The 25,921-nt window shown below is 38.7% G+C and overlaps 1 protein-coding gene across 7 annotated transcripts in view; it reads left to right on the forward strand.

Annotated features, from left to right (window-relative positions):
• Positions 1-25,921, forward strand: part of synj1 (synaptojanin 1) — a 119,051-nt gene that overhangs the window by 3,019 nt on the left and 90,111 nt on the right. For all 7 annotated transcript variants that reach the window (XM_072260082.1, XM_072260080.1, XM_072260078.1 and 4 more), the window contains exons 3-10: positions 18,199-18,285; positions 18,564-18,831; positions 20,225-20,450; positions 22,838-22,921; positions 23,901-23,962; positions 24,117-24,213; positions 25,404-25,576; positions 25,667-25,748. In XM_072260082.1, coding sequence (XP_072116183.1) covers positions 18,199-18,285; positions 18,564-18,831; positions 20,225-20,450; positions 22,838-22,921; positions 23,901-23,962; positions 24,117-24,213; positions 25,404-25,576; positions 25,667-25,748 — 1,079 coding nt within the window. The remainder of the gene's footprint in view (positions 1-18,198; positions 18,286-18,563; positions 18,832-20,224; positions 20,451-22,837; positions 22,922-23,900; positions 23,963-24,116; positions 24,214-25,403; positions 25,577-25,666; positions 25,749-25,921) is intronic.

Consider the following 25,921-nt stretch of genomic DNA (forward strand, 5'->3'; position numbering starts at 1 on the left):
ATTAACATAAGAATTTAAATAGGGTTGACTGGAGAGTCCAAGGAATTTAATTGTGCTATCTGGAGATCTTCACCTTGTCCACTGAATCTGGTGTGTGCATGTCATGTGATATTTGCTGGGCTGATTCAGCCAGACCTTCCAAAAGTGTACATCTAATGAGAGAAACATCTTTAGTTTGCTCGGTTGAGAATGCAGTAGTGCTGTTGCAGAAACAAGGTTAGTTTTTTCAAAACATTGTGTTGTTAACGGCTGTCCTTAAAAATATCCTTGACTTCAATTGTATGATGTGCAGTTGTTAAAAAGCTGCAACGAATTTCTGAAGTATCTAATTTTGGTTGGAAGAATGTGATGAGCCACCGTAAGTGATGAAATCAAATCGTGTACAGTAACAAAGATCTGAGGTGCATATATGTGTCCATGAAGATAGATGAGGAGTTGAGAAGGCTGCTTTTAAAAGGTTTATGGAAACAAGAGATGCTGCAATCTGGAGCAATAATCAGAATGCCAGATGAAATTCCAGTAAAATAATGGCGCACTCAGTGGTAGTGGCTTCCATGGGGCCCACCAAAGGTGTTGTCTTTTTTTTTTTACAATTGCAAGATCCGACTGGACATTAAGAATTTAAAGTACTGCAGGTCTACCCCATCAGTGAGTTACTTTTTGGCGGAGAAATTGAAGGAGATGGGCTTGGTGTGGATAATGCTACTGCCTGCGTCAGAGAGGCTCTGGAGGAGTTGGTGCACGAAGATAGTTTGCAGTCTAAAAGTGAGTGATCGTCTTAGTCACTTTTCTTGTGATCGCAAGACCCTGTTGCACATTGCTAATGTGGAATGCTGCAAGTTCAATTCACTGATTTATTGGAGAATGGCAAGGGCAGACAGCAGGGGAGCTGTGTGGCTTCAGTTGTAGTGAGACAAGGCCTCATCCCACGGTGTTGCCTGTTTACAGCCATTCATGAGAGAGGCATTAGAGTTGGTGTGCTCCTTTAGGGTGCTGGGGGGGGGGGCGCAGTGTGGCACGGCATCCCAGCTGGAGTTGGTGCTGCTCTCCAGTGTTTGCTCAGCAGAAGACGAGCTGTATTGTGTTTGACTGCAGACTGCTGCAACGTTCATGGACTCAGGGTCTTGGGATATATTTTTTGTGTATTTTACTGATATCTTGTATGTGCTTGATAGCTTGCATGTGCTTTATGTGATTTGTGTTGTGTATTACTGTTGCTACTGTGTTTTGCGTCTCGGCCTTGGAGTAACAGTGTTTCATTTGGTTGTATCCATGGGTATTGTGTATGGCTGAATGATGATTAAACTTGAACTTGTTAGTGGGTCGGGCAGCTGCTGTGGAGAGAAGTGCTCATTTGAGGTTTCAGGTCAAGTTTTAGCTACACACATAAAAGTTGCTGGTGAACGCAGCAGACCAGGCAGCATCTCTAGGAAGAGGTACAGTCGACATTTCAGGCCGAGACCCTTCGTCAGGACTTATCTACTGATGTTTACTGTAAGCCTACTGACTCTCACAGCTATCTGGACTATTCCTCTTCTCACCCTGCCTCTTGCAAAAATGCCATCCCCTTCTCGCAATTCCTCTGTCTCCGCCACATCTGCTCTCAGGATGAGGCTTTTCATTCCAGGATGAAGGAGATATCCTCCTTTTTTAAAGAAAGGGGCTTCCCTTCCTCCACCATCAACACTGCCCTCTTCCTAGAGATGCTGCCTGGCCTGCTGCGTTCACCAGCAACTTTTATGTGTGTTGCTTGAAATTCCAGCATCTGCAGATTTCCTCGGGTTCAAGTTTTAGCTAATGGTTTCCTTGGTTTATCAATAAGCATAGAGTACAAAGGCAAAAGTTATGCTGTACTTATTTAAAATGTTGATTGTTCCCAGATTTGGTCATTATGAAAGTATAAAAATATTTACAAGGATGTAATTGAATGAAAACCTTTATTTCCATAGTGAGGTTAGAGAATTATATTGCCATCCTCTGAGTAAAGATTGTTGTGACATTTTCTGTAAGTATTCAACATGTTAAAGTGAGTGAGGAAAATTTATTTTCATTGGCAACACAGTCAGTAATCAGCGAGTCAGATACAAGGTAATTAGCAAGAGAACCAGAGGCAGCATGCATTTTCTGAATGCAGTGATTTATCTGGAATGCTCTTCCTGCATAGGTGTCAGAAGCAGTTTTAATAATAAATTTCAAAATGAAATCATATGAATACTGAAGAGAACTATTTGCTAGATGGCACTTATGGAGAATTGGCATAGAGCCAAATGGCTTTCTGCAATTCTTGAAATGTTTCTTAATTGCTACCTTAGAATATATTATTGGTACAGATGGATATTGTGGGAAATAAGTGCTGAATTCCAAAAGGAACTATCCCTTTTCCTTGTTTGTTACTTATGGTCATGGTGTAGAAATTGTCATAGTTTCTATCACAGGAAATGGGTTATGATTATGGGACACCACCCAAGAAATTCTACAGAAGGAGGTCATTGGGCTCATTAAATTTACTTTTGTTCTTTAAATAAGTTGATAAATTTGTCCCATCCCTGACTAGTGACAATCACTTCACTCATTTCTGTAGAATTAAAATATGTAATAAGCATAATTTTATAGCATTTATGATAATCATAATCAGGTTTAATATCACTGGCATATGTAATTTGTTAGCAGCAGTACAATGCAATACATGATAATATATAAAAAAATAAATAACTAAATCGATTACAGGATGTGTATGTATACTTAGTTAGTTGCATTTAAAAATAGTAGTGCAAAAACAGAAGTAATTTTAAAAAGTGAAGTCGTGTTCATGCATTCAATGTCTATTTAGAAATCGAATGGCAGAGGGGAAGAAGCTGTTCCTGAATCACTGAGTGCGTGCCTTTAGGCTTCTGTATCTCCTTCTTGACGTAACATTGAGAAGAGGGCATGTCCTGGTTGACGGGGGGGGGGCGGGGGGGGCCTTCATAATAGGCACCGACTTTTTGAGGAACAGCTCCTTGAAGATGGGTACCATGGAGGCAAGTACCCATGATGGAACTGACTAATTTTACAACTTTCTGTAGCTTCTTTCCTGTGTGGTAGCCCTCCCATACCAGACAGTGATACAGCCTATCAGAATACTCTCCACCGTACACCTGTAGAAGTTTCCAAGTGTTTTAGGTGACAAACCAAATCTCCTCAAACTCTTGCTGAAATATAGCCACTGTCTTACTTTTTTCATAGATGCATCGATATGTTGGGACTAGGTTAGATCCTCAGAGATCTTAACACACAGGAATTTGAAATTGCTCACTCTCTCCACTTCTGATCCCTCTATGAAGATTGGTTCTTGTCCCCTCGTCCTACCCTTCCTGAAGTCCACAATCGCCTCTTTGGTCTTACTGACGTTGAGTACAAAGTTGTTGCTGCGACACCACTCAACCACCTGGTATATCTCGCTCCTACATGTCCTCCAAAATCTTTTTTTTGCACATCTTATGAAGTTACTAAACTGTTCTTCATTATTTTTCTGAAACCATGGGATTTAAGAGGTTTATCAACTTTATTTCTGGGATTAATCTGTGACAATGGAAAGATGCATCTGTGGAAAATAACTGTCTTGGTTAGGAAGTAGCTTTTGTCTTATCAAGGAATGAAAGTTTTTGGCGCTCATTCTACATGAATTTGTGCGCTGCCTTTCATGAGGAATAAATATGTTACTATGAAAGGGTTGGTGTCTGGATTTGCATCTAATTTTTAAATGTACCTTACAGCAATGTAAAGTGAATTTAAAGTGTGCTTACGTATTAATGTCAGTAATATTCAATAGTCAGGGAATATCAACCTGTCTGATACTATTTTAAACTGTACTTGTTATTATTTTTCTACTAAGGTGTATTTTTGCCCCAATTTGCTTGTGTTCTATCATTATCCTCCTCCATCATCTACACTTGAGGGCCACTTTATTAAGTGCATATATACACCTGCTCATTAATGCAAATATCTAATCAACCTATCGTATGGCAGCAACTCAGTGCATAAAAATATGCAAACATGATCGAGAGGTTCCATTGTTGTTCACACTAAACATTAGAATGGGGAAGAAATGTGATCTAAGTGACTTGTTTCACGCACAACAGTCTCTAGAGTTTACAGAGGTTGATGTGAAAAACAAAAAAAAAATCTGGTGAGTGGCAGTTCTGTGGGCAAGAATGTCTTGTTATTGAGAGAGGTCAGAGAAGAATGGAAAGACTAGTTCAAGCTGACAGGAAGGGGACAGTAACTCAAGTAACCATGCGTTACAAAGGTGGTGTGCAGAAGAGCATCTTTCAATGCACAACATCCCAACCCTTGAAGTGGATGGGCTACTGCAGCAGAAGACCACAAACATACACCCAGTGGCCTCTTTTCTAAGTATAGAAGGTATCTTAAAGTGACCACTGACTATACTTCTAACTTATTATCTGAAATAAAAAAAAAGCTCTTGCACACTAGTATCTAGCATTAAACCCAAGGAAATGCACTCTTCTTCTGGTCTGAAAAGAAACCGTTTACCACGGTTCTGTTTTCGGGCCATTTTTTTCCCGTAGTACCATTATCTCTTTTGGAAGCTTGCTGGTGATTATGTAGTCATTGTGTCCTTTGGAAATTCATATATACCATTTCAACAGCAAAACCTTTAATAATTCTTTGTTACCTCCACAAAAAATTCAATTGATTAATTAAATATAATTCTCCATAGGCAATCAATACTGATTCCATTAATTAATTCAACCTCATTCATGTAACCATTACTTTTTATCTCACGTTTTTGTTTCCAAATGATGTCACTCCACCTGGGTTAATCTCATAGACTGTCCTCAAGTTGATAGATTTCTACTTACCTGTTTTTAATAAAATCTTAGCATTTATGTAGAAATAATTGAAGTAATTAAATGTTTTATTTGCATTTTACCTTTAATGTAAAATACAATTGTATCACTTTTCTCTTTTTAATTATTTTCTGCTATTAGGCTAGAAGATGTATTGAGAGTGAGTCAAATTAAGGATTCATTTGGAAAAGTAACATTTTGAAGTGAACTGATGATAACAGCCAGTCAACATCATTTATAAATCGAACTATCTTTGGGTTATAGGTTAAACAGACTTCCCCTTCTGAATTATTCCACAAAATCCACTCTTTCCAGCTGCGTCATTTTTTTTGGTGGTGAGAAGTGTACTTGTAATATGTTTGGTCTTTCTTCTGACTTGTTATTTTGGTCCACACTACTTGTTTCTAAGTAAATATCACATCGTCTCAAATATTATCCACATTGCATTACTGAAGAAATGGTACATTGTCAGATGTGCCACCCATCAGTCGAGACATCCAATTGTTCAGATGAAATCAACAGTCCTATGAGGTATTTCAGAAAGGTCAGAAAACTCTTTTTGGATTTGAGTCAAATCCTCCTTCTGTCACCTTCGCCAAAATGGCAAATGGCAATTCATTTCAATTGCTGTTTGTGTTCTTGCTGTGTGCAATATGCTGTTGCTATTCTTGACATTACAATTACTGCTCTTCAAAAATAATTGGTTATGAAATAAAAAGAAAAATAAATCATGTTTTAAGTATTATATAGGTGTAATATCTCTCTTTGTATTTTAAGTATAATTATTGTGTACAGTCATGGACAGCTTGTAGCAGCTGGACTATGAAAGGACTTTCGATAAATGCATTGAAATGTCAACTTGCGCTCTGATCTTAGTTTTATGTGTGATGCTTAATTCTAAGGGTAGGGACAGAGTTCAAAGTCAAAGCTAAGTGGCAAAAAAATGATTGAGGTTGATATCAATAATCTTGTGAAGGCATTTAAACAGTTCTATTTGTTTATCACTATTTCCATTCTCGTGTATATAAAACCACTAATGTAGAATTGTACTGATTTGGAAATCATTGAAGAAGGAAAAGATTGTATCACTGCACTTATTTTTAAATTCTAACAAAGTTTGCGATAAAATTAGAGTCTATTTTTAAGAGGAAAAATGAAGAGAAACGGTAAACTCCTAAAAGATATAAGCATACAGCAAAAAGGAAACCTTTCAACTTGCCACATCTAGGCTGGTTCCTGGATAAAGTGATAATACCCAGTCCCACACCATTCCTTTTTGTCTATAATGAATAAGTACTTCATCCACGATATTGATTTGTCTTACTCCTAGCCCTGAATCCCAAATTTCCAGGTGAAATGTTCAAGATACAGGTGTCCCCTGCTTTTCAAGTGTTCGCTTTACGAAACCTCACTGTTATGAAAGACCTACATTAGTTCCCTGTTTTCGCTAACAGAAGGTGTTTTCACTGTTACGAAAAAAGGCAGTGCGCGATAAAAAGCAGCGCGCGCCCCGAGCAGCCGCTGTCCCCCGGATTCGGCACTGCATTCTCACCGGCATTGCTTAAACACGAGCCTGTGAGCAGCCGTTTGCAAGATGAGTTCTAAAATACTGTATCGGAAAAGCCTAAAAGAGCTCGTAAGGGTGTTACACTAGATGTAATTAAGTGTTTTGATCGTGGTGAACGAAGCAAGGGCAAAGTGAGTTTGGCTTGTGGAAGTTGACGAAGATGATGTTGAAGAGGTTTTGGTATCCCATGACCAAGAACTGATAGAAGAAGAGCTGATGCAATTGGAAGAGGAAAGGATAACAATCGAAACCGAATGCAGTAGTGAACGGATGGAAAGTGAAGTTGTCCAGGAACTGAACGTGAAGCAACTGCGTGAGATTTTCGCTGCAATTTTCGATGCAATCGCCTCTGGTCTGGGCCGACATTTACATGCTGGGCAACACCTAATTAATTAGCTTGTTTATTTCGGCTTTTTTCTTAAAGATGTGCTGTGTGCCTCCCGGCTACCGCTGTACTCCTGCATTCTCCGCAGATCGGTATCAGTTCGCTGCCTGGAGGTTGGGGACCACTGCACCACCCCAACCTCCGACAACTCAGCCTAACACTCCATCGTCAGTGTGCTCGGCGCTGACTTCTTGATTCCCGTAAATGATACTATACTGTACATACATTATTTCTACTTTATATAGGCTGTGTATTCTTACGTGTTATTTGATACGATTTGACAGCTTCACAGCTTAAAGGTTACTGGAGAGAGTGTTTTTGCCGATAGCGCTTGCGCCGTGTTCCTGCCGAGAGCACTTGCGTGAGATTTTTGCTAAATGATTGTGGAAAAGTATTTCTACTTTATATAGGCTGTGTATTTATCATATCATTCCTGCTTTTGCTATACGTTACTGTTATTTTAGGTTTTATGTGTTATTTGGCATGATTTGGTAGGTTACTTTTTGGGTCTGCAACGCTCACAAAATTTTCCCATATAAATAAATGGTAAATGCTTCTTTGCTTTACGACATTCCAGCTTATGAACCGTTTCATAGGAACGCTCTACCTTCAGATGGCGGGGGAAACCTGTACTGATAACCGTACGGAGGAGTAAAATAAATTCTTCTCTCCTTCAGTTCTGCCCTCTCATGACTTAGCGACTTGCTAAGTGGATGATATGTTCTGTCAAATCTTCTCATCATTTTATTGAACAGATGTGGAGTCAAAATTATAAATGGCTACTCAACTATCAGTGTGCAATTTTTGAGCAAAATAAAGTCTTAGGAGTTACACAGCATGGAAATAGCTCCTTCAGCCCAAAGTCCTGCTGACCAAGATGTTTTCCTGAGCTAGTCTCACCTGCCTCAATTTGGCCCTTGTCCCTCTAAACTAGAGGTTCCCAACCTGGGATCCATGAACCATTTGCTTAATGGTGTTGGTCTATGGCATAAAAAATACTGCTCTAAACCTTTCCTTATCAATACACCTGTCCAAATGTCCTTTAAACATTGTAATTTTACCCTCGTCTACCACTTCCTTTGACAGCTTATTTCCATATACCCGCTATCCTCTCTGTGAATATTTCTTCTCTAACTTCCCACAGGGTTCATGGACGTACATAATCAGGCCCTGGAGATTTACCTACTTCCAAATGTTTTAAGACATTCAATACTTCCTCCTTTATAATGCAGACTATCCTAAGACCTCCCCAATAACTCTCTCAAGGTCAGAAGTCTTCATTGTCCTTATCCATGGTTAAAAAACAGAGGAGAAATTATTGAGGATCTCTCCCATCTCATTGGCTCCAGATGACATCTTTGGTCTTTGGTCTTTTTTCCCCCTTAATATATTTAAATCTCTGGCAGAGAAGATTAAGGAGAGACTAAAGCTCTCATGCTGTCCGCTTTTGCCCTTCTGAGTTCCTTTCTGAGTATGATATGATTATGAAGACACGTAGACCTCTCTTATTGTCAATTAGTAATGCATGCATTAAGAAATGATACATTATTTCCTCCGGTGTGATATCACAAAACACAGGACAAACCAAGACTGAAAAAACTGACAAAACCACATAATTATAACATATAGTTACAGACAGTGTAGCAATACCGTAACATGATGAAGAAGTCCATGAGCACAGTAAAGTTCAAAGTTTCTCAAATGTCCCACATCTCACGCAGACGGGAGAAAGAAGAAAAACTCTCCCTGCCATGCCGACCACAATCCGACTCTGAGTCATCCAAAAACTTTGGGCTCTGATCAGCTGTCTGACACTGAGTACTGAGCGCCATCTCTGTCCGAATGATTCGACCTCCTTCTTGGTCGCCAAAAACAGGCAAGGCCGAGGATTTTGAGGCCTACCCGCCGAAAGATTCACGATCACACAGTAACGACAGCAGCGAACGGGCATTTCAGAAATTTCTCCAGATGTTCCTCTGTGCTTTCACGTCCATTCTTCATAAAATCAGAATTGTCCACGGCCCCTATTTAACGGATACAATGTCATTTTCACCGGAGAGCGGCGCACGTGCGGCGTGCTGCCATCTTCTCCTCCTGCCAGCAAACTATACACCAGCAAACCCAAAATCCTCCTATGATCCACTGGATTGCAGCTGCCTGTATCTGATCAGAGCCTCATTATCCATTATCATCAGTTTTCCTACTCCTACCAGGCTTGCCCTTCACTGTAACAGGAGCATGTAGATCTTGAACTCTCAATATAACTTTTAAAAGCCTCCAATTTGCCTGAAGTCCCTTTGTCCCCAGTCTATTCCAATTGACTATTGCATGTTCCTGTTTAATATAATCAAAAGTTTCCTTGCCCCACAATTCTGGTGCGTGCACGTCACTAACTTCTGCCATGTCTGTCATCAGTTTGATGTGGGCTTTTCCCTAACTCTCTCTGTATCTCTCAGTGGTGTTAGGTCTCTGTTAAAGAGAAGGGGAAAGAGGGAGAAAGGGGGAGCGTTAGTGATCAGAATCAGGTGTATTATCACTGGCATATGACGTGAAATTTGTAAACTTAACAGGAGCAGTTCAATGCAATACATAATGTAGCAGAGAGAAAAAAATAATAAATAAAATAAAACAATAAATAAACAAGTAAATCAATTACATGTATTGCATAGATTTTTAAAAATGTGCAAAAACAGAAATACTGTATATTAAAAAAAGTGAGGTAGTGTCCAAAGCTTCAATGATAATTCAGGAATCGGATGGCAGAGGGGAAGAAGCTGGTCCTGAATCGCTGAGTGTGTGCCTTCGGGCTTCTGTACCGCCTACCTGATGGTAACAGTGAGAAAAGGGCTGCCCTGGGTGCTGGAGGTCCTTAATAATGGATGCTGCCTTTCTGAGACACCACTCCCTAAAGATGTCCTGGGCACTTTGAAGGCTAGTGCCCAAGATGGAGCTGACTAGATTTACAGCCTTCTGCAGTTTCTTTCGGTCCTGTGCAGTGGCCCCCCCCCCCCCCACCAGACAGTGATGCAGCCTGTCAGAATGCTCTCCACGGTACAACTGTAGAAGTTTTTGAGTGTATTTGTTGACATGCCAGATCTCTTCAAGCTCCTAATAAAGTATAGCCGCTGTCTTGCCTTCTTAATGACTACATCAATATGTTGGGACCAGGTTAGATCCTCAGAGATCTTGACACCCAGGAACTTGAAGCTGCTCACTGTCTCCACTTCTTATCCCTCTATGGGGACTCAATAGTCAGAGAAAAAGACAGGAGATTCTGTGGACGTGGACGGGACACCCAGATGGTATGTTGCCTTCCAGGTGCCAGGGTTAGGGACATCTCGGATCATGTCCACGGTGTTTTTGAGGGGAAGAGGGAAGCAGTCAGATGTTTTTGTACTTATTTGGTGCATAGGAAGGAAATGCTACGAGGTCCTGAAGAGCGAATTTAGAGAGCTACGCAGGAACCTGAGAAGCAGGTCTTACGGGGTAGTAATTTCTGGATTGCTACCTGTGCCACATGCCAGAGAGGGTAAGAACAGGATGATTTGTCAGAGAAATGTGTGGCTGAGAAGCTGGGGCAGGGGGCAGGGCTTCAAGTTCTTGGATCAATGGGATCTCTTCTGGCAGAGGTATGACCTATATAAAAGGGATGGATTGCACCTGAACCTGATGGGGACCAATATTTTCACAAGCCAGTTTGTTAGAGCTGTTGGGAGGTTTTAAACTAATATGGAGAATTACAAATGTCACTCCACTCTTTAAGAAAGGAGGGAGGGAGGGAGCAGAAAGGAAATTATAGACCAGTTAGCCTGACCTCAGTGGCTGGGAAGATGTTGGAGTCAATTGTTAAGGATGCGGTTATGGAGTGGACTTGGGAGTCCTTGTGCAAAACATCCTAAAGGTTAATTTGCAGGTTGAGTCAGTGGTGAGGAAAGCAAATGCAATATTATCATTTATTTGAAGAAGTCTAGAATATAAGAGCAGGGATGTGATGCCAAGACTTTATAAGGCACAGATGAGGTGTGATCTTGAGTATTGTGAACGGTTTTGGGCTCCTCATCTAAGAAATGATGTGCTGGCATCAGAGAGGGTTCAGAGGATGTTCAGAAGGATGATTCTGGGAATGAAAGGGTTATCACGTGAGGAATGTTTGATGGCTCTGGAGCTGTATTCACTAGAGTTTAGAAGGATGAAGGGGGATCTCATTGAAACCTTTCGAATGTTGAACGGCTTAGACAGAGTGGATGTGGAAAGGATGTTTCCCGTGGTGGGGGAGTCTAGGACAAGAGGGCATAGCCTCAGGATAGTGTGGCGTCCATTTAAAACATGGAGAAATTTCTTTATCCAGAGGGTGGAAGTTGTTATCACAGGCAGCTGTGGAGGACAGGTCATTTAGCATATTTAAGATGGATATTGATAGGTCCTTGATAGACAATGGCATCAAAGGTTATGGGGAGAAGGCTGGGGAGTGAGGTTAAGGAGGGGAAAAAAGAATCAGCCATGATTGAATGGCGGAGCAGACTCGATGGGCCAAATGGTTTAATTTTGCTCTTGTACCTTATGGTGTTACAGTCTAAAGTGATTTGTTTGTCTTCTTTTGGCTGCCTTCTTGCAAAATGTTGCACTTCTGCTTTTACTGCTTGGTGTTCAGTTTTTGTATAGTCATCAGTGAGTTGCCAGGTTGAGATGATTGCTTGCATTGAAATCTATTGATGCTGCTCCCATGGTGTGACTTACCCATGCTATTGATGAACTATAGTGCTCTAAAGTATTTAAAAGTATAGCTGTGACATTTCTTGGTATACTACAATAACTCCATACTAGAAAATTTTGGGTTTCCACCTTCAGAGAATCACCTTTACTTCTCCCATCCCATGGCATCAATTGTATTGCTGTTGTACTTTGATAACACATTTTATTTGTTTTTACAGTGCTTATTTGATTTTGATGGGTTGTGTGATGGAGAGCACTTGGTAAGTGTACTCCTAACACATAGTCATTTACACACACACAAACGTTGCCTTGTCATTCTGCTATTACTGTGCTGAGTGTACGCACTTCAATGTCTTCCTCGGTATATTCTCATAATGGGTCCTAAACCGACCTGATGCACTCGGCCTTATGGTGCCTTTCCTGCCATTGGAATATTCTATTTCTTTAGTAATGGGGATGTGTAAGTGTGTATATGTTGTTTGTATACATACTGTATTTAAGGTAGATACTTTGTTTATTTTGTAATATGATTGTAACGATATTGTGTGGTGCATCATATTCTAAATCTTGTGCAGTTTAAAGTTATCTTTGGTAACTAAAGATGGTACAGTATGTGCTAGTGCCAAATAAAAAGCTCATTGCCCTCAGTGAGAGAGATCGAGGCTGCCAGGAGTTCATATCGACAAAGTATGGAGCTACTGTTGTGTTTTTTGGTAGATAACTTTTTGTAAATATTGGCAGTTTTCTTTTCATTATTTTCACTAATTTTTGTAAGTTTGATTTTTTAATGCACCTAATCAGCACCCTTGAACTAAAGTGCTAAGCGACTCCAGCCGTTTTTCCTTTGGTCATAACCCATGTATATGACAGCTTGCCTCAGGAATATGTCTTTCCTGTTGCTTCAAAGTCAATCAAAATGTCACTGATTGCACATGCACCAACCAATATATTATGTTCTCATAAAATAGATCATATGGACAGAAGTTATATTGTATTTATTTGATACCCTAATTCTGACCTTGCCTCTGTATGGCATTTTGTGTTGATGTCCTTTTTACTGTGCCCTATTTGTAAAAATGGTAATCTAATCTGCATGCTCACAATTTTTCCCATATGTAGGCAAATCTTTTACAGATATTGTATTAGCCTTCACGTCTTAGCCACCTTGGCTGTTTGAACCCTGCTTTAGGGTACCCATCATTTTTGGCTTTGGAGCGCTCCATAGCTTTGATATTTGTATACACATTTCTTGGATTAACTCTGTCTCAAGTCATTTACTTGATTGCAATTTGCCTATCACTACAATAGGTCTATGGCAGACACAATCTCATTGGTTCTTCACATGGTCTTAGATCATCTGGACAACACCTATGTCAGGATGCTGTTCGTTGACTATAGCTCAGTGTTTAACACCATCATTCCCACAATCCTGATTGAAAAGTTACAGAACCTGGGCCTCTGAACCTCCTTCTGCAATTCGTTCCTCGACTTTCTAACTGGAAGACCACAATCTGTGCAGATTGGTGATAATATCTCCTTCTTGATGACAATCAACACTGGTGCACCTCAGTGGTGTGTGCTCAGCCCACTGCTCTACTCTGTATATACCCATGACTGTGTGGCTAGGTATAGCTCAAATACCATCTACAAATTTGCTGATGATATAATCATTGTTGGTAGAATCTCAGGTGGTGATGAGAGGGCATAGAGCGAGATATGGATTTCAGCATTTGATAAGGTACCCCATGCAAGGTTTATAGAGAAAGTAAGGAGGCATGGGATCCAAGGGGACATTGCTTTGTGGATCCAGAACTGGCTTGCCCACGGAAGGCAAAGAGTGGTTGTAGACGGGTCATATTCTGCATGGATGTCGGTCACCAGTGGAATGCCTCAAGGATCTGTTCTGAGACCCTTACTCTTCATGATTTTTATAAATGACCTGGATGAGGAAGTGGAGGGATGGGTAGTAAGTTTGCCGATGACACGAAGGTTGGAGGTGTTGTGGATAGTGTGGAGGGCTGTCAGAGGTTACAGCAGGACATTGATAGGATATAAAACTGGGCTGAGAAGTGGCAGGTGGAATTCAACCCAGATAAGCGTGAAGTGGTTCATTTTGGTAGGTCAAATATGATGGCAGAAAATAGTATTAATGGTAAGACTCTTGGCAGTGTGGAGGAACAGAGGGATCTTGGGGTCTGAATCCATAGGACACTCAAAACAGCTGCGCATGTTGACTCTGTGGTTAAGAAGGTGTACGGTGTATTGGCCTTCATCAATCGTGGAATTGAATTTAGGAGCCGAGAGGTAATGTTGCAGCTATATAGGACCCTGGTCAGACCCCACTTGGAGTACTGTGCTCAGTTCTGGTTGCCTCACTACAGGAAGGATGTAGAAACCATAGAAAGGATGCAGAGGAGACTTAACAAGGATGTTGCCTGGATTGGGGAGCATGCCTTATGAGAATAGGTTGAGTGAACTCGGCCTTTTCTCCTTGGAGCGATGGAGGGTGAGAGGTGACCTGATAGAAGCATATAAGATGATGAGAGGCATTGATCATGTGGATAGTCAGAAGTTTTTTGCCAGGGCTGAAATGGTTGCCACAAGAGAACACAGGTTTAATGTGCAGGGGAGTAGGTACAGAGGAGATGTCAGGGGTAAGCTTTTTACTCAGTGGTGAGTGCATGGAATGGGCTGCTGGCAACGGTGGTGGAGGCGGATACAATAAGGTCTTTTAAGAGACTTCTAGGTAGGTACATGGAGCTTAGTAAAATTGAGGGCTATAGGTAAGCCTAGTAAGGTAGGGACATGTTCGGCACAACTCTGTGGGCCGAAGGGCCTGTATTGTGCTGTAGGTTTTCTATGTATCTATATACCAGCTAGTTGAGTGGTGTTGTAGCAACAGTCTTTTGCCTTCAATAACAGTAAAACGAAAGGGCTGACTGTGGACTTCTGGAAGGGTAAGATGAGGAAACACAAACCAATCCTCGTAGAGGGATCAGAAGTGGAGAGAGTGAGCTGTTTCAGGTTCCTGGTTGTCAAGATCTCTGAGGACCTAACCTGTTCTCAACATGTCTATAAAGAAGGCAAGACAGCAGCTATATTTCATTTGGAGTTTGAAGAGAATTGGTTTGTCAACTAAAACACCCGAAAACTTCAATAGACGTACGGTGGAGAGCATTCTGACAAGCAGCATCACTGTCTGGTATGGGGAGGCTACTGCACAGGACTGAAAGAAGCTACAGAAAGTTGTAAAATTAGTCAGCTTCATCTTGGGTATTAGCCTCCATAGTACCCAAGACGTTTTCAAAGAGCCATGCCTCAGAAAGTCAACGTCCATTATAAGGACCCCCATCACCCAGGGCATGCCCTCTTCTCATTGTTAAAGTCAGGAAGGAAGTACAGAATCCTGAAGGCATACACTCAGTGATTCAGGAACAGCTTCTTCCCCTTTGCCATACTATTCCTAAAATAGACACTGAACCCATGAGCACTACCTCAAATATTTAAAAAAAAACTATTTTATTTGTTTTTGCACTTTTTTAGCTATTCAATTTATGTATTATACTTACTGTAATTTATTTATTCTTTCTATATTATCTTGTATTGCATGGAACTGCTGCTGCTAAGTTAACAAATTTCACGACACATGCCGGTGATAATAAAACCGATTCTGTTTCTCTAGGCTTGGTTGAACAAAATTGACTATTCAGGGTGGAGAGAAGAAGAACTTTCTTCACCCAGAAAGCAGTGAATTTTATGAATTCTCTGGTCAAAAAAGCTGTGGAGGCTCATTCAGTCAGTATGACCAAGACTAGGGAATCAAGGGATATGAGGTTAATGCAGGAAAGTGGTACTGAGGTAAAACGTCAGCTGTTATGTTATTGAATGGTAGTGAAGGTATGGGGCCCAGCTGTGTACTCCTGTCTCTGTTTCTCACTGTTGTCAATATGATCTCTGAGATTGTACAAGCAATTAGAATTCAGATGAGTGAGCCTTTTTATATTTGAAACTCCACTTCTCTGCTTAGTCTTAGCTCCATTAGGCAAGTATTATAGAATCCTGCTTACTCTTTATTATAAGCAAATAACTGCTAACAATAATGCATTTCATTTCTAGACTGTTTATGCTGCATTTGTAAATGCATCAAGTGGATTTCCTGCTATCATACACTATATGAAGGCCTAATTGTGTGTTGCAGTTTTTTCCTCTGTAAACAGTGTGATGGAATGACACCTTAACTTTTTTTCTGTCCAAGATTATTTGCCGTAGTCATAGTCTAAACTCTTTCCTTCTTTGCCTCTATCCTTTAGACAGGTTACTTGTGAGGAAATCAGCAGCTCAGTGTCACACAAGGTAATGCAGAGAAACTGAGGAAATTGAGGCATTAGAGAGTTTTCTTGGAATTGGTTTATTGCTGTCACATGTTCCAAGGTACAGTGAAAAACTTGATTTGCGTACTGTTTATACAGATCAATTCACTATGAGGATAGTATAAGGTAAAACAAAAACAATGCAGAATAAAGTGTAACAGCTAGAGAGAAAGTGCGGTGCAGGTAGACATTATGTGCAGGATCATAATGATGTAGATTGAAGGCCTTTCTTGGCTGTGGTGTCTACATGGTTGGACTGGGATTTTAACTCCTAGGAATTTTGGTAGTTTGAAACTCTGGTAGGATTTGCTTGGTAGGCTTGATTTAATGCGTTTTATCTATGAATATTGACTTCTGAACATCAGTCAACTTCTTGCCCGAAATTTTCCAAACACTGAAAATTAAAGAAAAATAATGTGTGTGCTTGAAAATGGTCTGAAGTTATTTAAATACTATTAAAATATAGTGTTATTGCCATATAAGTAAATGGTATCCAGAAAATATGTAGTATGGACTTAGAATTGACCAGTGCTACAAATGATCAAATTTTGTTTTGAATTTGATTGAGGGTTAAAGAAACACAGAGAACACTTACTTATTTTTCAGTTCGTATCCTGTGTCTTTTCTTTTTTGATTCAGATAGAGCCTCACTGTCATTTCAATCATAAAATGGTATTTCCAATTTAGTTCTACTAACATACTCTAGTGATGTTTCAGTTTGGATTATGTGCTCAAGTCTTTGTCTAAAAGATGTTGTTTAGCACTAATGCTAAATCTGATACTAAAAATCCAGCATGTCTTTGATCAAAAAGATACTAAAATTATTTTGCCTTTTTTATCCTTTTGGGATGTCCTTTCAATCTTTTGATTTGTGATGAATGAAAAAATTACATACTGTATTGATATAATTTTTTCATTCATAAAAGCTTCTTTATTTATACTGATAATGTGTTACCTATCCTTAACTCAGTGCCAAGCAACGTGTTTATCTGGCTGCCTGAGACAAATGTCAGAATTTCTGTTAGGTATGTAATAACAATAGAATTTTATAACCTGTTTGCTACTGAGATGATATCTCTAACCAGCTACATACTAAGGTTATCCAGATCATCTGTTATAATATAGCCATGTTTGACATGGAGCTACGGTGAATTATATTTGGAGCACATATTTCCACATCCACAACGTTAGTTGATTTTCACTAACTACACCTTTAATTTTTTTTTCATCTTTCAGATTTGATTTCTCAGTTCATGTCTTCTTATCCATCCTGCAAAGCGCCAAAATGTTCTAAATTGAATTTCTTGTGTCAGGGAGCACTCAATTCCATTTTGTTTTACCCATTTTTAGTGTATCATATTTCAGACCATCTGTCCTGGGTCCAGCATGTAACTCCCATTACAAAGAAGGTATGGCAGCACCTCTACTTTTTTAGGAGTTTATGCAGATTTGGCATGTCATCTAAAACTTTGACAAACTTCTATAGATGTGTGGTGGCAAGTATGCTTACTAGTTGCATCACAGCCTGGTGTAGAGACACTAATGTCCTTGAACGGGGAAAAATCTACAAAAAGTAGTGGATACATCCCAGTCCATCACAGGTAAAGCCCTCCCCACTACTGAGCACATTTACAAGGAATGCTGTCACAGGAAAGCAGCAATATCATTGAGGACCCCTACTGTCAGGACATGCTCTCTAATTGCTGCTGTACCGGGAAGGGGGTACAGGAACCTTAAGTTCCATACTACCACTAGGTTCAGGAACAGTTATTACTCCTCAACTATCACGCTCTCACCCCAACACTGAACTGGTTCCACAACCTGTGGATTCACTTTTATTGACTCTACAACTCTTGTTTTCGATACTTATTGATTATTTATTAATTTTCTTTTTGTCTTTGCATAGTTTGTTGTCTTTTGCACATTGGTTGTTTATTGGTTTCTGTGTGTGCTTTTTCATTGATTCTATTATGTTTCTTAGCATTTACTATGAATTCCCACAAGAAAATGAATATCAGGGTTGTATATGGTGCATGTATGTACTTTGATAAAATTTTTACTTAGAACTTTGCACACTTCTGATGTGGCTTTTCTGCCACACTCCCATTTGTTTCCTCTTGAACTTCTTGCCTTTCTAATCCTTGTAGTATCATTTGTTTTAATTAGTTTTTTTGATCATTTTGTCTCTAATGTTAATTGCTTAGGAACCAATATGGGCAAAGATTATTTTTATTTTTAATGACAATGATCTGAAAACTACGTTGGCAGTTTCTTGCTCTCTGACTTGGAACTTTGTTTTGCTTCCTACAGCATCAGCTGAGAAGGAGTCTATCAAAAGCATGTATGCCAAGCTCCTTGATGCTTATGGCCTTTTGGGTGTTTTGAGGTTGAATCTAGGTAAGTAGCCTAAATGACTTGGTTGAATCTTAGTAAGTAACTGTGATTGTGAATAGAAATTTAGTTATAGGTAGTTTCAATATTGCTGCAATGACACTTAGTCTTTAACAAATATTATTGAGTCTTAGGTAAGCTGTTCTGCTTTTATCTATCATCTGGAATGTTTGATGATTTAATTTGAAAAAATTCCAACTGGCTTGACTTGAGTTGTGTACGGCCAATGAAGTTTTCAGATGCAACTATTTTCTTGTATACAGTCATGCGTCTCTTTTTCGTAGATGACAATATGTTGCATTACCTTGTGCTGGTAACTGGCTGTATGTCAGTGGGAAAGATACAAGACTCTGAAGTCTTCAGAGTCACTTCTACTGAGTTCATTTCTCTTCGAAACGAGCCTTTGGATGAGGAACGCATCTCTGAAGTACGAAAAGTGTTGAATTCTGGAAGCTTCTACTTTGCTTGGTCCTCCGGTGGTGTTAGTCTGGACTTGAGCTTGAATGCTCATCGTAGAATGCAAGAACATACAACGGATAATCGTTTCTTTTGGTGAGTTGGCTGTTGTGTTGTTCTATAAAACTAAAGCAGCATAACATCATAATAAAGATTGCGTTCTTAGTAAATTTTAACCTTTTTAAATTAGAGCTGTTTAACAAAATTTTAGAGCTGAAAAAATTATGTATGTAAAGGGACCTTGAGATTGCTATTGTGATAAATAATACCTTGCTGAATGACTCTATACCCAAGGAGGCCTTTTTAAAATAACTTTCAGCACCATGATTGGAGGTAATGGAACCCAGAGCTTCAAACATGCCAAGCACAGGCTTTACCACCCAACTGCATAGTAGTGAAATAAAGCATGGCTGTTAGTGGCAGCTGAGAAAGGAACAGTAGAATAAGTTAATGATTACTTCCAAATTCTTGTTAACTGGGAACAAAGGTCAGGTACAAGTCTGGAGAATCATTCCTTGCTTTGCCAAAACTATCATTTGTTTTATCATTTGTGTACAATTTAATGGGTTTGAAATGTATTCCTCCTTGTCCTCCACCAAAAATCACCATCAATGTCTTCCATTTACTGCATTTCCAACCACAATTATCGGACCTGGTTTGTCTTTAGTGAAACAAGACTCCATCCTTCCCGATTCTCTGTCTTCTAAGCCCGTTAGTCCCAGGACTTGAAAATACTCTGAGAATTTATTTTCTCATCCACTTGCCAGCCTGCTAACTGATACAGTCAATTTATGAAGATAGTGGACTGCAAAGGAAAAAAAATATTATAGCAGAGTAGAAGTTGTCTTATTCCAGCTCCCATCCATTGTCCTGCACCCTCCTTTATCACAAATCTAAAAGACAGAGCTTGACTTCAACTATACTTTCTACCTTTGGTACAAATATTTGCTTGGAAAAATGTTGAGATAGGTTAAACAAAGCAGTACATTGAAATATTTCAAACCGTAATGTATTTATTTTTAATTGGGTGTCATGCCATTTATCTTAATCCAAACTATGATAACATTTAAGTTGCTGATTTAGCCTAGTTTCTTGCAAAGTCAGCTTTCCTGGACCCTTTGAAAGTAATCTGTAGAACTCTGTTTGAAAGCCAGTGATCTATAATACTTGGTCCATGTCCTTTCAAATAACTGTAAAACTTAAATGTATTTTATTATATAAAAATGCAAGATATATTTGCATTTGCTAATTTATCCTTTGTGTTTAAAACCTTTGATTTTCACAGTATGATTTCCAGGCAAAGTTAGAATGATGTAAATTTTAAGTAACAAGAAACCCATGGAAAGATATGTGTTGCACTATACTCTTTATCCCATTAGTTCTAAGATGCATTTTTAGAACTAAATGCGCTTCTAATATTTTGCTCTAGAATTATCACACCTAATCAAAAAAAAATTATCTTCATAAATTCGTCTTTTATATCCTTTAGGAACCAGGCATTGCATTTGCACTTGAAGCATTATGATGTGAATTGTGATGAATGGGTATTGAGACTTATGTGTGGAGGAGTGGAAATTAGGACCATCTATGCTGCTCACAAACAAGCGAAAGCTTGTTTAATTTCACGTCTCAGCTGTGAAAGAGCTGGAACAAGATTTAACGTGCGGGGAACTAATGATGACGGACAAGTAGCTAACTTTGTTGAAACAGAACAGGTACAATACTTATTGAGGTGTTCCTTTCTTTTGATGGTCCTTGTTTGAGGTGTAGTGTGCTATTTCGTGGTAGACAAAATAACCCATCATTTTCACAGAAAAAATAAAGAATTTGTAAAACTATAAAGATACAAATGTATAAAAATAATCTGATTTATGAACATGATTGTAAACTGTATAACAGTTGTGACTAAAGGTGATCAGATCTTGCTCTGTGTTTTCAGAGCTGTACTGTTTTAGAATATATCACAACCATTCACCGAGATTAAGTTTGTGGTGAGATCTCAAATTAATAATTTGCAGATGTTGAGCTGGTCATTAGAACTTCCCTCCTCCCCTCCCCATAACATTACAAATATGATAAACTTTTATTTATTTATTGACATACAGCACAGAGTAGGCCGTTCTGGCCCTTCGATACGCGATGCCCAGCAATTCCCCAATTTAACCCTAGCCTAATCACGGGACAATTTATAATGACCAATTAACCTACCAACCAGTATGCCTTTGGACTGTGGGAGGGAACTGGAGTACCCAAAGGAAACCCACGCGGTTACTGGGAAACCCATGCTACACCTCCAAGATGTACAAACTCTTTAAGCAAATCCTTGCCGCTTATGATCTTAAACTAAACTGCAGGAAGTGGGGATTTCTTTTCCTCATGTAATGTTCTGCTCTGGATTACTTTGCTAAAAATATATTAGCATTTTAAACGTATTAGCATTAGCAGAAAAAGGTTACTCAGTGCAGCCTGCAACCTGCCTATGCTAGTGTTGATTCTCCACACAAGACTCCATCTGCCCTTCTTCACCTAATCCATTACCAGACTGATTTAGGGAGTGAGAAGGTCCTTCTATGAGGAGAGAGTAAATAAAATAGGTTTACATTCAATATAATATACCTGTCCTATTATTCAGAAATCTGAATGGTTCAGTGTTTGGCTTTGTGGATGATGTATCACAATTCCCTTTAAGAAGCTGATTTCTTTGCTTCCTTTAACTCAGTGGATTCACTGGAAAAATTGTTGTCCTGCAAAGTCATTTCTAAAAATCAAAGTGAATTAAAAGGTTGTTGTGTGATTAGGATGAACATCTATCAATGTCCTGCGCATTCTGAAGCTTTACTGTATATTAAAATGTATAAAATTCTTCAGTGAACTTGGGGCTAGTATAGAATATCATAGACAATGAGATGGCATGGAGAAGAAGTAAAATTCCTTCATTTGAGTAAGCTGTAATCCTTTGGACTTTGCCATTTTGCTGAGCCTATTGAATAGTATATAACTACACTGATAGATTTTGTGTGTTGAGAGAATCAAGGGGCATAGAAGGAAATCAGAGTTAATTAGTTCAGTGCAACACATACAAAATGCTGGAGGAATTCAGCAGGTCCTGACTTGCTGAGTTCCCCCAGCATTTTGTGTGCGTTGCTCTGGATTTGCAACACCTGCAGAAACTCCTGTAATTTTGATTAGCTCAGCACTATTTTACTGAATCTCCTATTACTCATCTGGGTTTGTAGATTGCCTTAAGGTCAAATCTATCAATTAAGCATTCCCTGAATAAATACATTTCTCTGATTCTTTGTTGGACAAGGAACGTCTTATTGCTTTATGGCCACAACACTAAATTTCTTTCAAAAATGGAAATTTTGTTTCTTATCCACATGATCAAATTGCTTCACAATTTTAAAGGCTTCTGTTGAGACAATCGTTGCATTCACTTTATTGTAAAGTGACTAACAACCTGTTCATCCTTTCCTTAAAGCTCTGTTCTAGAGTCATGCTTAAGAATTTTTTTTTGCACCTTCTTCAGTGCCTCTTTATTTCCCAATCCTGGAGGATTTGGTTACAGGGATGTAGTTTCTGAAATTGTCAGGGTTGGTTTATAAGAACCTGCACACCCCCCCCCCCTCAGCCAATTTGATCTGTATTCCATTTCCCTCATCTCCCTTTTTTCCACTGTTCCTGGTATTGTAATACAAGTAATAATAAGCATATAACAGGGAAGGCAATATCAGATTTAACCATAAATTGAATATTTTCATCTATTGGTGTAATGAACATGTTGGAGATTTCTTTTAAAAATCCCCGGAATACACAATAGCTCAGCTAACATCTGAAAGGAACAAAATATTCAATGTCAGTGATCCTTCATTAAAACTGAAAGGTCACCAATTGAAGCAAACTTTTCTGCATATGTTATGTGTATGTGGCTTAATTGAGAACTTCCAGCATTTTCTGTTAATTATATATACATTTATCTGTGCCTTTTTTTGTTTGTCATGAAATGTTTATTTTAAGAGGCTCTGTACAAATGATGAAAAAGTCATCATTGGTGTTTTTAGCTTAACTCCAATCAGTAATGCTTTACTTTTATTTTCCAAAGGTGATATTCTTGGATGATTGTGTGTCTTCTTTTATTCAAATCCGTGGTTCCATTCCTTTGTTCTGGGAGCAACCGGGCCTTCAGGTTGGCCTTTTAAAATTTCATTATAATTCACATTTGTAGTCTACATTTTTCTGCTATGAATTCAGAGGACATTTTGGTTTTCTGCCAGTACTGGGTTATGACTTGTATCAACATATTTGCTTTCATTCCTATCTAATGGTTTTTGATACTACCTGATTTAAATTTAATGTTACAGTAAGAGGCCATTATTATGTCAAAGGATGTGTTTACTAATAGACATTCTACTACTGTAGAAAAAATGGATGTAATTAATTCCAAGTAATGAGTTTCACTAGTATGACTTAGTATCTTGCCATTCTTTCTACATTTTTAGAGAAAAATGTTGATTATTGTTTTAGTTTATTTCTTCTTGTTTCTCTTTGTTTTTCTGGACCCTTTGTCAGTGTCTCTTGGATGAGCTTTATCTTTGAATGCTGACAACATGCCTGACTTTAGTAAACATTATAGCTTAATCTCAATGATGAATGTGTATTTTGCGAGGTTTCCCTTTCTCCCATCTCTAACCCATGGACATTATCTGATCATAATATCCTCGCTACTGCTCCAGCAGAGATCATCCATTGCCATAGATGTGTACATCATTGTTTGTAGAAGTGAATATTTAAAACCATCGTGTTTTGGTAAATAGTTGTAATATTAACATTGAATGTTGCTAAATGTGATTTGCTTTGAAGTGACCTGTGTTTACTGCTAGCATCGCTTAATTACTGCAGTGACCACTAGAATTTAAACCCAATTATGGCCTGTTAAAAAATATCAAGATTGAAGTTAAAGTAATAGTGTACCAAAAATACGTTGGTTATTCGATAGCCAGATTTCAAAAGACGTAAATATTTTTACTGTCATTTTTCTTTTATTTGGATAAAAATGTATTCAACTTAACATTTATTTAATTCGCACATTTTTTTTTGCTAATCAACTTTCTTTCAGCAATTTCCATTGAATATTTATTAACTATCATTCGTGCTGTGTGCTTTAGGTTGGGTCCCATCGTGTTCGGATGTCCAGGGGGTTTGAAGCCAATGCACCAGCTTTTGACAGGTATTGAAGTTGCATTTAGCAGTAATTACTACTATCAGTTGAGCAATAGTAACAATTAATGTTTTTCAAAAACAATTGCTTGCTTTAGAATGTGTATTGATTATTAGTCTTTCAGATCTCCATTTCCCAAAATATACCTACTAAATTTTTACAGACATTTTAGAACACTGAAAAAGCTATATGGGAAGCAAACTATAATCAATTTACTAGGAATGAAAGAAGGAGAGCACATGCTTAGTAAAGCATTCCAGGTAAGTGACTAAACTTGATGTAAAAATAAGTTTCTCAATGCTCCAATTTTCAGGAAATTAAATGTTCTTTGGTATCTCAGTTCAGAATCTTCAAATGAAATTTGAAAACATTTATGCTGCTTCCTTAAATACCTTCATTTTAAATGGTGACCTTAAATATGTGTATTTCAAGGAAAAATTTGACCTGCTCTCAAGCCTGTTGAACACATTTATTTAATTCTCTCCTGAAATCTTTCTGGTTTCCCAAAGTTTCTTGCAATAAATTATAAACAGTGTTTACGGTTCCATTGTGTCATTTGATTGGCAAGGAATACTTGATCTATTTTGATTAGTAGGATCTTTGATTGGCTTCTGTTGAGTTACCAAATCTCTGTAATATAAACAAAAGTCAGGAAAAAAATCTTTGTGTCTTTGTGAAAAACCTGCCTGTGTCCGAACACCTTGTGATATATATTCAGCTCAGACAGGAATGAAGAAGCAGCAAAAACAAACGAGTGGTCCCTTTCACACACTTTGTGATTTTCCATGGATGTTGGTGCAGATGAAATGCAATTACTCTGTTTGGGTACGGTTGTCTATTTTGAGGTGCAGTTCCAGACAAATCTATATGGCTTATTTGGCAACTTTTGCCGGAGGTTTTTTTTACTACTCACATAATGTCAATCTATTTGGACATTAAGTGAGAATGTAGTTGGGCTACTTATTGTGTTAACCTGGTGATTATGTTAACCTGGTGATTAATGTATAGGTTTATAGGAGATTTGAACTAATTAGCTGAAATGCATTGTGCGTCTAGGAAAATAATTTGTTTTGAGAGGACAGGAAATGAAAAGGATTTATCTTTGATAGTAACCCACACAAAATGCTAGAGGAACTCAGCAGGTCAGGCAGCATCTATGGAAATGAATAAACAGTTGACGTCTTGGGCTGGGATCCTTCTTCAGGACTGGAAAGGAAGGTGGAAGATGCCAGAATAAAGAAGTGGGGGGAGGGGAAGGAGGACTAGCAGGAAGGTGATGGATGAAGCCAGGTAGGTGGAAAGATAAAGGGCTGGAGATGAAGAAATATCTTCTGCTTTTGGATGACCTCGGTTAGTATTAAACACCTTCCTATGTTTTGGTTTTCTTCTCTTCTGATGTTAAATAAAAAGTGTGCACCATTCTACAAACTTTAATTTATTTTTTTGCTAGAGTCATTTGAAGGCATCGGAACATGCTGCAGATGTTCCAATGGTGAATTTTGACTACCACCAGCAGGTAAAGGGTGGAAAGACAGACAGACTTATAACTGTGCTGAAACCCAAACTAGAGACATTTCTGGAAGAATGTGACTTTTTTTATTGTGATTCCCGTGGTGTTCAGAGGTGAGCTCATTTTACCATTGAAGTTTGAGTTAGTATTTCTGAAAGGGATATTAAACCAATTTAATTTGAGCATAAGATGTTTTCCCACAGGTGCCAGAGTGGTGCTATCAGAACCAATTGTCTTGATTGCCTAGACAGAACAAACAGTGTGCAAGCTTTCTTTGGATTGGAGGTATGTTTCAAGTTGTGGTTGCTTTTTCTTCTAATATATTCCATTAAATAAGTATAACTACAAGTTTTCTTAGTTTCTGTCACTAAATGCTTCACTTCAGACCCAGGATGCTATTGCAGCAGAAACAGTTAACTGCTAGGTGGAGAATTTGTAGAGTATTCTGTACCTCACAT

This window comes from Mobula birostris, chromosome 6, assembly GCF_030028105.1.
Source record: "Mobula birostris isolate sMobBir1 chromosome 6, sMobBir1.hap1, whole genome shotgun sequence".
Classification (NCBI taxonomy): Eukaryota; Metazoa; Chordata; class Chondrichthyes; order Myliobatiformes; family Myliobatidae; genus Mobula; species Mobula birostris.